Genomic DNA, 17,504 nt, shown 5'->3' on the forward strand with positions numbered 1-17,504 from the left:
TGGCAAATCCTTTTCCACTAAGTGCTCGCGTTACACCAAACACGACTCCATTTGTATTCGGCAAGTGCCTAATCCCCTACTTTTACCTACTTCTATCCTTTGTGCATTTCTTAAATCTTCTACTTTTTATGAGATGACAGAGATGTGAGATTAATGTGGGTTAAAACAAGATCATAGCAATCTAAGTGGAAGAGTCTCCACCACCATTATCTCTCCATTTTTTCACGTGTTATCATGAGTTTCTTAATCTTTTCCCTATAAAACGTTCAAAAGTCTCCACCATCATCTCTATACACTCAAAACCAGCCTTCCCCACCCTAATTTCATCACCTCAATAGTTCCTAAAACTCTTTGTTCTAATTTAAATCTTCTAAGAGCTAGGATGCATAACAGATTCATGCACACTTGATCCTCTTCATTTCAAAGTTAGTTTGATTGAGTCTTTTGAGCAGTTTGTTGTCCTGAGCTTTGAGGCCAAGATTATTTATTGGTCTTGGATTAATTATTTATTAGTCTCCAAGCTCAAGGAATCCTTCACCTGTTAAAAGAGCTTCTTGTAAAATGTTAAATAAAAGAGCTGAAGCACACTCGTTGTTGTTCATGTCCTTGTTTTTATTAGCACTTAATTTCAGCTTGTCTCAGGGTGACGAAATCAAGTTGCTATTATCCTTCAAATCTTCAATCAATGATCCGTTTGGCTTCCTCTCCAACTGAAATACCTCTACCCCATTGTGCGTGTGGCATGGAATCACTTGCAACAAATTTTCTAGGGTAAAGGTAATTGATCTCGTTAAGAAAAATATTTATGGGATAATTTCATCTTCAATCTTTTATTTTCCAGAGATTGAGACTATCAATCTTTCAAACAACCAACTTTCTGGTAAAATTCCTAATGACTTGGTTTCTTCTATGTCACTTCGATATCTCAATCTTAGTAACAACCATTTGACTGGCGCAGTTCCAAACTGTTCAATTTCACTAGAAATATTGGATCTCCGAAGTAACCAGTTTTCAGGAAATATTCCTCCACAAATTGGAGCATGCTCAAATCTAAGAGAACTTAATCTTGGTGACAATAATTTGGTGGGGAGAATTCCAAGCTCCATAACAAATATCAGCAGTTTGCAAATCTTAACTCTTGCTTATAACGAATTGATTGGCCAAATTCCACACGGATTAAGCAAAATGAAGAGCTTGAAGTGGATTTACTTTGGGCATAACAACCTTTGTGGCGAAATTCCACGAGAACTTGTTAATTTAGTTTCTTTGAATCATCTTAATCTTGTCTACAACAATCTCAGCAGACAAATTCCATCCTCACTTGGAAACCTCACCAATCTTCAGTACCTCTTCCTCTACGGAAACAAGCTTACAGGTTTGCTTCCTAGATCCATTTTTGGCCTCAAAAAACTTGTCGAACTTGATCTTAGTTATAATCGTTTATCGAGTGAGATTCCAGAACTCATAATTGAGTTGCAGAGTTTGGAGATTCTTCATCTTTCCTCCAACAACTTTACTGGCAAAATTCCAAATGCTCTTGCATTTTTGCCTCGTCTTCAACTCATTCGTCTTTCATTAAACAGCTTGACTGGAGAAATTCCATCTTTGATCTGCAATATAAGTTCCATCGAAGTTCTAAACTTAGCTCATAACAACTTAAGTGGAATCATTCCACCATGTCTGGGAAACTTTAGCAACCGTCTTTCAATCTTAGATTTACAGAGGAACAGTTTCCATGGAACTATTCTTGAAACTTTTCGAGAGGATTGTGGGTTGAGGAATCTCAACATCAATGGAAATAAATTGGAAGGGTCTTTACCACGATCCTTGGCCAATTGTAGAAACTTTGAATTGATGGATTTTGGTGAGAACGAGATAAATGGTACATTCCCTTATTGGCTGGATACTCTGCCAGAATTACAAGTTCTTGTTTTACGGTCAAACAAATTGCAAGGTGTCTTACACAGTCCAAAGACCATCCATCCTTTTCCCAAGTTATGGATTCTTGACCTTGCTAACAATGAATTCATTGGTCCTTTGCCCAAAGGTATAATAAAGAACATGAAGGCCATGATGAATCTCAGTGAGCAGCAAAGTTCTTTGCAATATATGCAAAGGAGATGCTATAATTATAATGTCAACTTGACAGTCAAAGGATTTTACATTGAATTTCCTGAAATCTCGAAAACATTCACAAGCATTGACCTCTCAAATAATAATTTTCATGGAGAGATTCCAAGTGTTATTGGAAAGCTTAGTTCACTTCGAGGTCTCATCCTTTCTCATAACAACCTTAGTGGTCATATCCCTACAACAATGGGAAATTTGCCCAATCTGGAAAGGTTAGACCTCTCCTCAAACAAGCTCACCGGGCAAATTCCTGACGAATTGAAAGATATAACATTTCTTGCCTTCTTAAATCTTCCACATAATCAGCTCATAGGACCAATTCCTCAAGGCAAACAGTTCAGTACATTTGAAAATGACTCATACGAAGGAAACTTGGCACTATGCGGCTTTCCATTGTCGAAAGCTTGCAACAATGATGGGAGAAAACAATCTCCATCATTCGTGAAAGAGGCAGATGACTCAGAGATTAAGATTAGTTTCGGCTGGAAGGTTGTGCTGATAGGCTACGGATGCGGACTGATATTTGGAGTCATAGTCAGATATGTTACATTCAGAAATGGTGAACCAAAATGGTTTGTGACATTGTTTGGAGTCAAATATCGTCGAAAGGGAAGAAGATACTCACGGAACTAGTCATTGCCAATGACTCTGGATGTTATTGCAACATCTGTTTCTCTGTGCTCAGTTCTAGTTGTTTTCATGGACATGTCTTTGTATTTTGCTATAAGTAATTACCGTCATAATAATGGTAATTAATTTTAATGAATGGCTTAGCCAAAAAAAAAAATTACCGTCATAAAATGGCCATGTGTTTCATAAGCAAATACAAGACAATAAAGTGTAGTCGCTGCTTTTGCTTAATGCATGACTTCTGTTTCAGTTTGTTTTTGATCATTTATTCTTACATGCATCCGTACAAAAGAATCTCATTCTGTTCTGTGGAAAAATCAGCTACCATTGCCTCATGTGTTAAAAAATCTTAAGATTTTCAAAGCATTAAATGCTAGAACTATAGAAATTCCTAGAGGCAAAGAATCTGAGATCCTTATATCAGTACTATGATTTAGCAATTAAGACAAGATCAATATTTAAATGAAAATTAATTAAAAGGGATAATACTTTGAACAAATATTGGCCTCAGATTTAATTGAATGTGCATTAATCATTGTAAGATGAGGTAGTGGAGAGGATCCTTTCCCTACATATATAGTCTATATATAATCAAAGTATTAAATGCATGAATTAATTTTAGAAAAAAAAATTGACAATCAAACAAAAAGACAGAGAACGATGTGTGACCATTAATTAATTGTGATCCATATTTAGTAATTTGGATGGTTAATTTCATTTTCAAGTACTCTTTATACCGATACGTTCTTATGATTCAAAATTTTATTTATTCTCAACGCATTGAGTTGACATGAAAGAGTACGTCCTTAAAATTTTCTGAAAAATAAATTAAGCTCTGGCAAAACTTATTACAAAAAGGAATTAATCTATTCTAGGAAAGCTAAGATGTGCCTTAAGCAATAATTAATTTGGACTTGGTAAAACCAATGTGAAGAAACTCCAAAAGTCTTCAAAGGTAGGCCCTGCCAAAGCCAAGAATTTCTTACATGTCAGACAAAAAGCTATAAATGCTGAAGAAAAAAACAGATTGAATAATATTCCACAAGAATGCTTCGTTTCCTCAGCTAGCCCAATGAAGTCACACCAAGCAATTTCGACCTTAGCTAAATCTAGCCCACTGTTATTGTTCATGTTCGCCTTTTTTTTGTTACTACAGTTTAGCCTGTCTCAGGGTGAGGAAGTTGAGCTGCTCTGATCCTTCAAATCCTCAATCAATGATCCTCGATCAATGACGAAGTTTAGTAATATGCAGTTATAAAACATCCATGCATTTCATCAGCAGATCATATAACTAATGATCAGCTTAGAGATCCTTTACTCAGAGAGATGCTAGGATTTTGTTTTGTGATTAAGCATCCTTAAGTCAAGTATAGGGAGGAAATTGAAAGAACGAATTAGTAAAATATGTGTGGATAGGAATTCTGATTGTGATGAAGAGAAACACTTTGCCAGATACCAAACAGGAAAATCAGATAGGGAATCAGGAAAACTTATTGCAGAATCAATTCACCAGCATAAAAAATAAATTTGTCATCAACTTCTTCGGACCTAAGATTCTTTTTTTTTTTTGCTTAGCTAATCATAAGAATTTTATTAATAACATTTAAAGACAGTACATGGAAGATCCAAGGGGTCCCATGGGTAGAGGAGAGTGCCTCCAAAGTCACCTAGAGTGCCATATCTTTTTTGGCTTGCAGACCCCTACACATAAAAAAAGGATAAGCATACATAAGATCACCACAGAGAAGGACTGCCATACATCATAGCACAAAGACTCAAGCAAAACAGTGCATACATATCACCACCAGGCCGAAAACATAGATGCCTTAGCTACACCAGATCTTGCTAAATGACCTAAGCTTTAAGTGCAAATAATCATCCACCTTTTGAAATATCTGGCAAATGCTGTGATATAAAAACATTAAAAAGTGGAATATGAACAGAGAATAGGCAATTTAGAATTCAAAAAAAAAAAAAAAAAAGCAAGTCAGCAAATCAGGTTCTTTGCGTGATTATCAGGTACATGAATACTGAAAATTTTCATATAACATCAGCGGAGATGGAGCAAATCATGTTGATTAAGGTGGTGCAATCAGCATCATTGCTGATATGACCTAAAGAGCAAGAGGGTGTCACAAGTTTTGGATTCAGGCCAAACGCAAAAGGTCAGGCAGAGGTTAGTGGGAAATTTCAAAGTCTTGTGCAATGATCTTCTCCATTATCCTTTTCCACCAAGTGCTTAAGTTCTATTTTTACCTTCATCTCTCCCTGTACATTTCTTTAATCTTCTACTTTCATCTTCAAATTATCCTTTCATTTTTTATCTAACACCTGAAAATCTTTTTTTTTTTTGTTTCCTTGCTCAAATTTGAATTTTTTTGATTTCGATACACCATAATTCGGAAACTGTTTCTGTAAACAATTAATTCTTTTGACAAACTAGAAACTAAGATTATGAAGGTACACAACTTTCATGACACAGGGTTGGGGATGACTGGGATGTGAGATTAATGTGGGGAAAAAACGATTATAGCCCGTGATTAAGGGTTCAGGTAAGAAGACCGAGAAGACTTAACCATATTAATTTATTGAATCAGGTCCCTAGTATGGCCAATAAAGGTACCTAAAAGCAATCTGCAATGGAGAAAAATGGGCATGTATGTGCTTTATCTCAATGCAAATGGAAATCTGTTGCAATTCATTACTTTTAACTATACATGTATCCTTCGTCAGGCTTGCAAATTGACTGGGAAATTTCAGGCCATTGGTCATTTAAAAATTCGAAATGATGAGTGGAGTTAACTGTTGCACGAATGTGTAACAGGTGATGTGCAGGATTTCTCAGCATGAGAAGTTTTAAATTCTGATAAAAGGGAGGTGAGGAGATTCCAAGGGTGTCACCGAGCTACAAGTTGATAGTGCACACAGAATTAAGCCTAAAAATTAGTTATAGATACCAATTAATTTACAAATACAAGTTTATGAGCTTAAAAAGATAAACACTTCCACAAGTTAGTATTGGTTTTAACCAAATATATATAATGCTAAACCTAAAATTGAATTCGTTTTCATTAAGATATAAGTGAAACAATTGAGCTTCGTTTAATTGATACTCTTGTTACCTACTTTTTTTCTGTTTGTTTTTAATCTTTTATTTAACTTCTTTTCTTTTTAATTCCTATTAAGTAAATAATAATCATATCAACTAAATGAAGCTAAAAAAAATTTGCAACAACATATTGGGAAAATAATATAAATAATAAAAAAATTCGTTATTGGGAAGGTTTCCTTATCAATATTTCATTTGTCTCTGGTGAAATTCCTGGTGAGATGGTTTCTTCTGCTTCAATTCGCTATCTCAATCTCAGCAACAACAATGTCACTGGTTCAATTCCAAATTGTTCGGTTTCACTTGAAACATTAGATCTTTTAAACAACATGCTATCCGGTAGAATTCCATCAGAAACGGGAGTCCTGCTTTGAATTATTTGGTGGGGAAATCCCAAGCTCAATATCAAATACCACCGGTCTGCAATTCTTGTCCCGGCTGGAAACGTAGTAATTGGCCAAATTCCACCGGAAATTGGATGCTGCTTGAATCTAAAAACACTTGATCTTGGTGCCCATTATTTGGTGGGGAAAATTCCAAGCTCTAGATCAAATATCAGCAGCTTCACCAACTATAGTGTAGATAGGAATTCTGACTGTGATGAAGAGAGACACTTTGCCAGATACCAAACAGGAAAATTAGACAGAGGATTTGCAGAAAAATTTATTGCAGAGTGAACTCACCAGCGTAAAGCTTCCAATTTGTGAAGATTTTGCTGTAAATAACTTGTGAAGACTTTGAATCTATATATGGTCTTTCGATCTTGGTATAAAAAAAAAAAATCTGTCATCTACTTCTTCTGTCTTAAGCTTTACGTGCAAACAATCATCCAACTTTTTTATGAAATTTCTGTCAAATGCTGTGATATAAAAACATTAGAATAAATTAAAACACAAGAACAAATCAGCAAATCAGGTTCTTTTTGTGGTTCTAATGTTTATGAATACTTAAATCATCCGTTACCCTTTACCACTAAATAAAAGCACTCCATTTCCTTTTGGAAAGAACCAAATCTTCTACTTCTTACCATCATCACCATCATCTCTCCTTGTAAATTTCTAAACTCTTGCTTGAGACAGGGTTGGAGATGTGAGATTAATCTGCAAAAAAAAAAAAAGGGTTATAGCCCCTGAGTAAGGGTTTGGGTAGAAGGCCTAGAAGACTTATCCATCTTAATTTATTGAATCGGGTCCATAGTATGGTCAATAAAGCTATCTAAAAGCAACCTGCAATGTAGAAAAATGGGGATGTAGGTCCAAATTCAACCACCCCATACTCTTCATCAGGTGTTCAAAATTGACTGGCAACTTCTACAAGTCAATATCATGGGTTTCTCAATGTAATATTTTCCCTGAAAAATCTTCAATAGTCTCCACCACCATCTCTATACACTCAAAATCTGCTTCTCCGCACCCTAATCTCATCACCTCAATAGTTCAAAAAACTCTTTGTTCTCTTATAAATCCGTGTTCGTCTAAAAGCTAGGATGCAGATCAGATTCATGCACACTCGATCTTCTTCATTTCAAAGTTAGTCTGGTTTAGTCTTTTGAGCAGTTTGTTATCCAGAGCTTTGAGGCCAACATTATTGGTCTTGGATTGATTATTTATTAGTCTCCAAGCTCAAGGCATCCTTTCCCCGTTAAAAGATGTTCTTGTAAAATGTTCAACAAAAGAGCTAAAGCACACTCGCTGTTGTTCATGTTCATGTTTTTATTAGTACTAAATTTTAGCTTGTCTCAGGGCGATGAACTCGAGCTGCTCTTATCCTTCAAATCTTCAATCAATGATCCGTCTGGCTTCCTCTCCAACTGGAATTCCTCTATCCCGTTGTGCATGTGGCATGGAATCACTTGCAACAATTTTTCGAGGGTAAAGGCAATTGAGATCATTGAAAAAAACATTTCTGGGTCAATTTCATCCTCAATCTTTCATTTGTCAGAGATTGAGACTATCGATCTTTCGACTAACAAACTCTCTGGTGAAATTTCTTGTAACATCGTTTCTTCTACATCACTTCGATATCTTAATCTTAGCAATAACAATTTGACTGGTGTAGTACCAATCTGTTCAATTTCATTGGAAATATTGGATCTTTGGAATAACTCCCTTTCAGGAAAAATTCCACCACAAATTGGAGTGTGTTGGAATCTAAAAGAACTTGATCTTGGTTTCAATTATTTGGTAGGGAGAATTCCAAGCTCCATATCGAATATCAGCAGTTTGCAAAGATTGACTCTTGCTGGTAACGAATTGATTGGTCAAATTCCACGTGCAATAAACAAAATGAAGAGCTTGAAGTGGATTTACTTTGGCTATAACAACCTTTCTGGTGAAATTCCACAAGAACTTGGTGATTTCGTTTCTTTGAATCTTCTTAATCTTGTCTACAACAATCTTAGCGGACAAATTCCATCATCACTTGGAAACCTTAGCAATCTTCAACACCTCTACCTCTACAAAAACAAGCTTACAGGTTCACTTCCTAGATCCATTTTTGGCCTCAAAAAGCTTATTGAACTTGATCTTAGTCATAATCATTTATTTGATGAGATCCCACAACTCATAATTGAGTTGCAAAGCTTGGAGTTTTTCATCTACTCTGTAATAACTTCAACTGCTTGATCTTTTATCGAAAAGCTTGACTAGAGAAATTAATTCCTTCTTTGATCTGCTGACATTTAGTCTACTATAAACTGCTTTCAGGGAAAATTCCACCACAAATTGGAGAATGCTCGAATTTGGAAAACCTTGATCTTAGTGACAATTATTTGGTGGGGAGAATTCCAAGCTCCATATCAAATATCAGCAATTTGGAACTGTTAGATCTTTCTGGTAACAGTTTGATTGGCCAAATTCCATGTGCATTAAGCAAAATGAAGAGCTTGAAGTGGATTTACTTTGGTTATAACAACCTTTCCGGGGAAATTCCACCAGAACTTGCTGATTTGGTTTCTTTGAATCATCTTTATCTTGTCTACAACAATTTCAGTGGACAAATTCCATTCTCGCTTGGAAACCTCACTAATCTTCAATACCTGTTCCTTTTCGGCAACAAGCTTACAGGTTTGCTTCCTAGATCCATTTTTGGCCTTAGAAAGCTTATTGGACTTGATCTTAGTGATAATTATTTATTTGGTGAGATCCCGGAACTCATAATTGAGTTGCAGAGCTTGGAGATTCTTCATCTTTTCTACAACGACTTTACTGGTAAACTTCCAAATGCTCTAGCATCTTTGCCTCGTCTTCAAGTGATTGATCTTGCATCAAACAGTTTGACTGGAGAAGTTCCTTCTTTGATCTGCAATATAAGTTCCGTCGAAGTCCTTGTCTTAGCTGATAACAACTTAAGTGGAATAATTTCACCATGTCTAGGAAACTTCAGCAAACGTCTTACAATCTTAGATTTGTGGATGAATAGTTTTCATGGAACCATTCTTGAAACATTCAACGAGGATTGTGGGTTGAGGAACATCAACTTCAATGGCAATAAATTGGAAGGGTCTTTGCCACGATCCTTGGTGAATTGTAGAAACCTGGAAATGATGGATGTTGGTGACAACAAGTTGAATGGTACATTCCCCTATTGGTTGGGTAGTCTGCCGGAATTACAAGTTCTTGTTTTACGGTCAAACAAATTAGGTGGTGTCTTGCACAGTTCCAAGACCATCCACCCCTTTCCCAAGTTACGGATTCTTGACCTTGCTAACAATGGATTCACTGGTCCTTTGCCCCAAGGTATGATAAAGAACTTGAAGGCCATGATGAATCTCAACGAACAACAAAGTTCTTTACAATATATGAATGCAAGATATTATAAATATGTTGTCAATTTGACAGTGAAAGGATTTAGCATCATTGCTAATATTCCGACAATATTCACAAGCATTGACCTCTCGAATAATAACTTTCATGGAGAGATTCCAAGTGTAATCGGAAAGCTTAGATCACTTAAAGGGCTCAACCTTTCTCATAACAGCCTTAGTGGTCATATCCCCACATCAATGGGATATTTATCTAGTCTAGAATGGTTAGACCTCTCCTCAAACAAGCTCATTGGGAAAATCCCTAATGAATTGACAGATATGACATTTCTTGCCTTCTTAAATCTTTCACATAACCAACTCACAGGACCAATTCCTCAAGGCAAACAGTTCAGTACATTTGAAAATGGCTCATACGACGGAAACTTGGCACTTTGTGGCTTTCCATTGTCAAAAGCTTGCAATGAAGATGGGAGGGAACGATCATCTCCATCATTCTCAAAAGAGGCAGATGACTCAGAGACCAAGATCAGTTTCGGCTGGAAAATAGTGTTGATAGGCTACGGATGTGGATTGATATTTGGAGTCATATTTGGATATGTTACATTCAGAAATGGTGAACCAAAGTGGTTTATAACATTGTATGGAGTCAAATATCATCGAAAGGGAAGAAGATGCTCACGGAACTAGTCAATGCAGATGACTTTGGATGTTATTGCAGCAAGTGTTTCTTTGTGCTCAGTTGCAGTTGTTTTCATGGACATGTCTTTGTATTTTTCTATAAGTATTAGTAATTAATGTCATTAAATAGCCATGTGTTTCATCAGCAAATACATGACAATAAAGCGTGGTTGCTGCTTTTGCTTAATGCATGACTTCTCTTTCAATTTACTTTTGATAATTTATTCTTACATGCAACTGTACAAAAGAATCTCATTCTGTTCTGTGGAAAAATCAGCTCCCATTGCTTCCTGTGTTAAAAAATCTTTGAAAAATTAGCTCTTCAAAAACATTTATATAAAAAAGTGCACATCATTGAAGCAGATTAAGGTTTCTTTGGTTATGGTGTTCTTCTGTAAGACTTTCGATGTCCCCTAGTAAAGTTTCCAAGCTGGAAATGTCTAGTTTATGTTGCCACCTCTTGTCTGCAATACCCTTTCAAATTTCAGTTTAAAACAAAAGAGTTATGCGTTGGATAATGAAAATAAGCTTCAGCTTTGACAGTCACTGAGTTGTATAACCATACATCTTAGAAATTACAGATAAATCTATGGCTAATGTTTTTAATGATTTTAAATTGAGTAGGAAGATAAATGAAACTTTAATAATTTGAACAATTATTTGAATGCGTATAATACCTTGAGATGATCAAAGTATTAAATGCCAGAACTATAGAAATTTCTAGAGAGAAAGAATCTGAGATCCTTATATCAGTACTATGGTTTAGCAATTAAGACAATATCAATATTTAAATGATAAATAATTAAAAAAAGATAATAATGTGAATAAATATTGGCCTTAGATTTAATTGAATGTGCATCAATCATTGTAAGATGAGGTAGTGGAAAGAATCCTTTCCCTACATATACAGTCTATATATATTCAAACTATTAAATACATGAATTAACTTTGGAAAAAAATTGGCAATCAAACAAAAAGATAGAAAAAGATGTGTGACTATTAACTAATTGTGATCCATATTTAGTAATTTGGGTTGTTAATTTCAATTTCAAGTACTTTTTATGCTGATACGTTTTTATGATTCAAAATTTCATTTATTCTCAATGAAAGAGTACATCCTTAAAATTTTTCGGAAGAGAAACTAAGCTACTGCAAAACTTATTACAAAAAGGAATTAATCTATTCTAGGAAAGCTAAGATGTGCTTTAAGCAATAATTAATTTGGATTTGGTAAAACCAATGTGAAGAAACTCCAAAAGTCTTCAAAGGTAGGCCCTGTCAAAGCCAAGAATTTCTTACATGTCAGAAAAAAAGCAATAAATGCTGAAGAAAAAAACAGATTGAATAATATTCCACTAGGATGCTTCGTTTCCTCAGCTAGCCCAATGAAGTCACACCAAGCAATTTCGACCTTAGCCAAGTCTAGCCCACTGAATAATATTGTTCATGTTCGCATTATTTTTGTTACTACAGTGTAGCCTGTCTCAGGGTGACGGAGTGAGCTGCTCTTATCCTTCAAATCCTCAATCAATGATCCTCGATCAATGACAAAGTTTAGTAATATGCAGTTATAAAATATCCATGTATTTCATCAGCAGATCATATAACTAATGATCAGCTTAGAAATCCTTTACTCAGAGAGATGCTAGGATTTTGTTTTGTGATTAAGCATCCTTAAGTCAAGTATAGGGAGGAAATTAAAAGAACGAATTAGTAAAATATAGTGTGGATAGGAATTCTGATTGTGATAAAGAGGGACACTTTGCCAGATACCAAACAGGAAAATCAGATAGGGAATCAGGAAAACTTATTGCAGAATCAATTCACCAGCATAAAAAATAAATTTGTCATCAACTTCTTCGGACCTAAGCTTGTTTTGTTTTTTTTTTTGCTTACCTAATCATAAGAATTTTATTAATAGCATTTAAAGACAGTACATGGAAGATCCATGGGGTCCCATGGGTAGAGGACAGTGCCATATCGTTTTTTAGCTTACAGACCACTACACATAAAAAAAGGATAAGCATACATAGGATCACCACTGAGAAAGACTACCATACATCATAGCACAAAGACTCAAGCAAAATAGTATATACATATCACCAATAGGCCGAGAACATAAATACCTTATCTGCACCAGATTTTGCTTTAAGTGCGAACAATCATCCACCTTTTGAAATATCTGGCAAATGCTGTGATATAAAAACATTAAAAAGTGGAATATGAACAGAAAATAGGCAATTTAGAATTAAAAAAAAAAACAAAAGCAAGTCAGCAAATCATGTTCTTTGCATGATTCTCAGGTACATGAATACTATAGAGTGGATAAGAGTTCTGATTGTGATGAAGAGATACGCTTTCCCAGATACCAAACAGGAAAAGTAGACAGAATTTGCAGGAAAACTTATTGCAGAGTGAACTCACCGGCATAAAGCTTCCAATTTGTGAAGATTTTGCTGTAAATAACTTGTGAAGACATTGAATCTATGGTCTTTCCATCTTGGTATCAAAAAAAATAAACCTGTCGTCAACTTCTTCGGTCTGAAGCTATACGTACAAACAATCATCCACCTTTTATGAAATTTCTGGCAAATGCTGTGATATAAAAATATTAGAATAAATTAAATCACAAAAACAAGTAAATAAATCAGGTCTACACCTAAACATTTGACTCATTGATTACTGCATGATCCCTATCTTAAAAACGGAGTTCAATCTTCCTTCTCCCCATTATAAAAAAAAATCAGTAAATCACGTTCTTTTTGTGGTTCTAATGTTTATGAATTCTTAAATCATCGTTATCCTTTACCACGAAATAAGAGTACTCCATTCGCTTTTGGAAAGTGCCAAATCTTCTACTTTTTACCGTCATCTCTCCTTGTAAATTTCTAAATTCTTCTATTTGAGACAGGGTTGGAGATGACAAAGATGTGAGATGAATGTGGAAAAAAAAAGGATTAGAGCCCGTGATTAAGGGTTTTGGTAAGAAGACCAAGAAGACTTATCCATATCAATTTATTCAATCAGGTCCATGGTATGGTCAATAAAGCTATCTAAAAGCAACCTGCAATGGAGAAAAATGAGGATGTAGGTCCAAATTCAACCACCCCGTATCCTTCATTAGATGTTCAAAATTGACTGGCAACTTCTACAAGTCAATACCATGGGTTTCTCAATGTAATCTTTTCCCTATAAAACCTTCAATAGTCTCCACCACCATCTCTATACGCTCAAATTCTGCCTCTCCCCACCCTAAGGTCATCACCCCAATAGTTCAAAAAACTCTTTGTTCTCTTATATAAAAGCATTAAAAAGTGGAATATGAATAGGAAAAGGACTTTAGGCAATTAAGAATTAGTAAAAACAAAAAAGCAAGTCAGTAAATCAGCTTAATGATCAAAGTTGAAACTCTTTAGGTAGCGTTTAGTATGAGACATTCCATGCAATGTGTCTAATTAAATTACATTGCAGTATTTGTTTTATAACAAACCACTGCAATATAAGATTACAATACAATCACATTACAACCAATAGATATAATGTGATTGCAATCCAAAACCAATGCAATTAAATTGCATTGCGCTCTGCAAATGTTATTAAAGATATTTTTACTCTTCAATTTTGTTGTTTTGTTAAAAACATTTTGCAATGTTATAATTTGTTTTTATATATACAGATTTTGAATGATGTCTTTTTATTATTCTTAGTAGTTATGGTGACTGTTAATAAAATTTATATTCTTTTAAAAGAAAAAGAAATTAAAATATAATATATAATATAAAAATTATATTAAGAAATGAAAATAAAATATATGATATTAAAAATATATATAAGAGATGATATTATATAAAAATTAACAATAAAGAATACAAGTATATTAAATTTGTATTTTAATAAATAAGGGTAATTTTGAAAATTGATATTATATTCATAACAAATTACTTGTAAACCAAACGCTGCAACGTTATCTTCTCTGCATTTTGATCATTATTTTACTTATATACCAAACACTGTAATATTATCTTCCTTATAATTATATTACTTACAATCACATTACCTATAATCACATTGCATTATAAAGTACCAAACACCGCCTTAAAATAGAGCTGATAGCTTTTTCAATCAGCAGCATTGCTGATATGATCTAGTGCGAAACTTTAAAGTCTTGTGCAATTGTCATGTCTATTATCCTTTTTTATTACCAGTAAGATTCCATTTGCTTTTTGGAAAGTGCCAAATCTCCTACTTTCACCTTCAAAATCTGCTTTCGTTTTTTATCCAACACCTCGAATTTCCCAATCAATTTCGAACGCCAGATGAAGTATACATAGTCAAAAGTAAAGCATTGGCATTGACATAAAGCACAAAAGTGGGGTGATTGAATTTGGACCTATACCGATTGCAAGTTGCTTTAGATAGCTATATTTTCCACAAGAATATCACCTCCCAACCCTGCTTCATAAAACTTGTGTAACTCATTATCTTATTTTCTAAGTTATCTAAAGGATAAAATGTTTAAAGTAACAATTCCCAGAGTATAACGTATCAAATTTATTAATCTTAAAATTAAATATTTTATTCTTGACGTAATGTTTTCTCTATAAAACGTTCAAGAGCCTCCACCACCATCTCTATAAACTCAAAAATCTGCCTCTCCCAACCCTAATATATATCATCACCTCAATAGTTCAAAAAACTCTTTGTTCTAACTTAAATCCATGTTCTTCTAAGAGCTAGGATGCATATCAGATTCATGCCACTCGATCCCTTCATTTCAATGTTTTTTGGTTAAGTGTTTTAAGCAGTTTGGTATCCTGAGCTTTGAGGCCAAGATTGTTGGTCTTGGATTAATTGCTTTTAGTTTCGAAACTCAAGGCATCCTTTTCCTGATAAAAAAATTTCTTGTAAAATGTTTAGTAAAAGAGCTAAAGCACAATCATTGTTGTTCATGTTCATGTTTTTATTTGTACTACATTTTAGCTTGTCTAAGGTTGATGAACTCGAGCTGCTCTTATCCTTCAAATCTTCAATCAATGATCCTTCTTGCTTCCTCTCCAACTGGAATTCCTCCACCCCATTGTGCATGTGGCATGGAATCACTTGCAACAATTTTTCTAAGGTAAAGGTAATTGAGCTCATTGAGAAAAACATTTATGGGATAATTTCATCCTTAATCTTTCATTTACAAAGATTGAGACTATCGATCTTTCAACCAACAAATTCTCTAGTGAAATTCTTGGTAAGATGGTTTTTTTTGTGTTACTTCGATACCTTAATCTTAATAACAACAATTTGACTGGTGCAATTCCAAACTGTTCAATTTCATTGGAAATATTGGATTTTTCGGATAATAGCCTTTCAGGGAAAATTCCACCACAAATTGGAGTAGTATGTTCAAATTTAAAAGAACTTAATCTTGGTGGCAATTATTTGGTAGGGAGAATTCCAAGCTCCATATCAAACATCAGCAGTTTGCAAGCCTTGACTCTTGCTAGTAACGAATTGATTGGCCACATTCCTCATGAATTAAGCAAACTGAAAAGCATGAAGTGGATTTACTTTGGCTATAACAAACTTTCTGGTGAAATTCCACAAGAACTTGTTGATTTAGTTTCTTTGAATCATCTTAATCTTTTCTCCAACGACTTTACGAGTAAAATTCCAAATGCTCTAGCATCTTTGCCTCATCTTCAAGTGATTGCTATTTACTCAAACAACTTGATTGGAGAAATTTCTTCTTTGATCTGCAATATAAGTTCCATTGAATTTCTTGATCTATGTGATAACAACTTAAGTGGAACCATTCCACCATGTCTGGGAAACTTCAGCAAAGGTTTTTCAATCTTAGATTTGCAGATGAATAGTTTTCATGGAACTATCCCTGAAACTTTTGGTGAGGACTGTGGGTTGAGGAATCTCAACTTCAATGGCAATAAATTGGAGGGGTCTTTACCACGATCCTTGTTCAATTGTAGAAACCTGCAACTGATGGACATGGGTAACAACAAGTTAAGTGGTACATTCCCTTATTGGCTGGATCCTCTGCCAAATTTACAAGTTCTTGTTTTACGATCAAACAAATTGTGTGGTGTCTTACAAAGTTCCAAGACCACCCATCCCTTTCCAAAGTTACAGATTCTTGATCTTGCTAACAATGAATTCACCGGTCCTTTGCCCAAAGGTATAATAAAAAACCTGAAGGCCATGATGAATCCCAACCAACAACAAAGTTCTTTGCAATATATGAGCAGAAGATTTTAGTTTTATTATGTAAATTTGACAGTGAAAGGATCTTACATTAAACTTCGTATCTTGCCAATATTCACAAGCATTGACCTCTCAAACAATCATTTTCATGGAGAGAAACCATCAATATTCAACAATTCCAAATATTATTGGAAAGTTTAGTTCACTTAAAGGGCTCAACCTTTCTCATAATAGTCTTAGTGGTCATATCCCAATGTCAATGGGAAATTTGACCAGTCTCGAATGGTTAGACCTCTCTTCAAACAAGCTCACTGGTCAAATTCCTGACCAATTGAAAGATATGACATTTCTTGTCATCTTAAATCGTTCACATAACCAACTCACAGGACCAATTCCTCAAGGCAAACAATTCAATACATTTGAAAATGGCTCATACGAAGAAAACTTGGCACTATGTGGTTTTCCATTGTCAAAGTCTTGCAACAACAATAGGAGAAAACAATCATCTCCATCATTCTTGAAAGAGGCAGATGACTCAGAAACCGAGATCAGTTTTGGCTGGAAAGTTGTGTTGATAGGTTACGGTTGCGGACTGATATTTGGGGTCGTTATCGGATATGTTACATTCAAAAATGGTGAACCAAAATGGTTTGTGACATTGTATGGAGTCAAATATCATCCAAAGGGGAGAAGATGTTCACGGAACTAGTCCTTGCAGATGACTTTGGAAGTTATTGCAACATGTGTTATCTGTGCTCAGTTCCAGTTGTTTTCATGGACATGTCTCTGTATTTTGCTGTAAGTATTAGTAATTGCTATGATAAAATAGCCATGTGTTTCATCAGCAAATACATGGCAGTCAAGTGCGGTTGCTACTTTTGCTTAACGCATGACTTCTCTTGCAATTTGCTTTTGATCATTTATTTTTACATGCATCTGTATTAAAGAATCTCATTTTTGTTTATGTGGAAAAAAACAGCTAAA

At 34.7% G+C, this 17,504-nt stretch overlaps 1 protein-coding gene and 1 pseudogene across 1 annotated transcript; both read left to right on the top strand.

The window, feature by feature from the left end:
- On the top strand, nucleotides 562-2,763 carry LOC108662693 (annotated as a pseudogene).
- Nucleotides 7,357-10,500, top strand: LOC18593347 (receptor-like protein 12). The gene is made up of 3 exons (XM_018124052.1): nucleotides 7,357-7,398; nucleotides 7,612-8,344; nucleotides 8,575-10,500. Exons 2-3 carry the CDS (start codon nucleotides 7,705-7,707, stop codon nucleotides 10,320-10,322), a joined length of 2,388 nt encoding a protein of 795 aa, XP_017979541.1. The 5' UTR covers nucleotides 7,357-7,398; nucleotides 7,612-7,704; the 3' UTR covers nucleotides 10,323-10,500.

This window comes from Theobroma cacao, chromosome 7 (assembly GCF_000208745.1).
Source record: "Theobroma cacao cultivar B97-61/B2 chromosome 7, Criollo_cocoa_genome_V2, whole genome shotgun sequence".
NCBI classification, from domain to species: domain Eukaryota; kingdom Viridiplantae; phylum Streptophyta; class Magnoliopsida; order Malvales; family Malvaceae; genus Theobroma; species Theobroma cacao.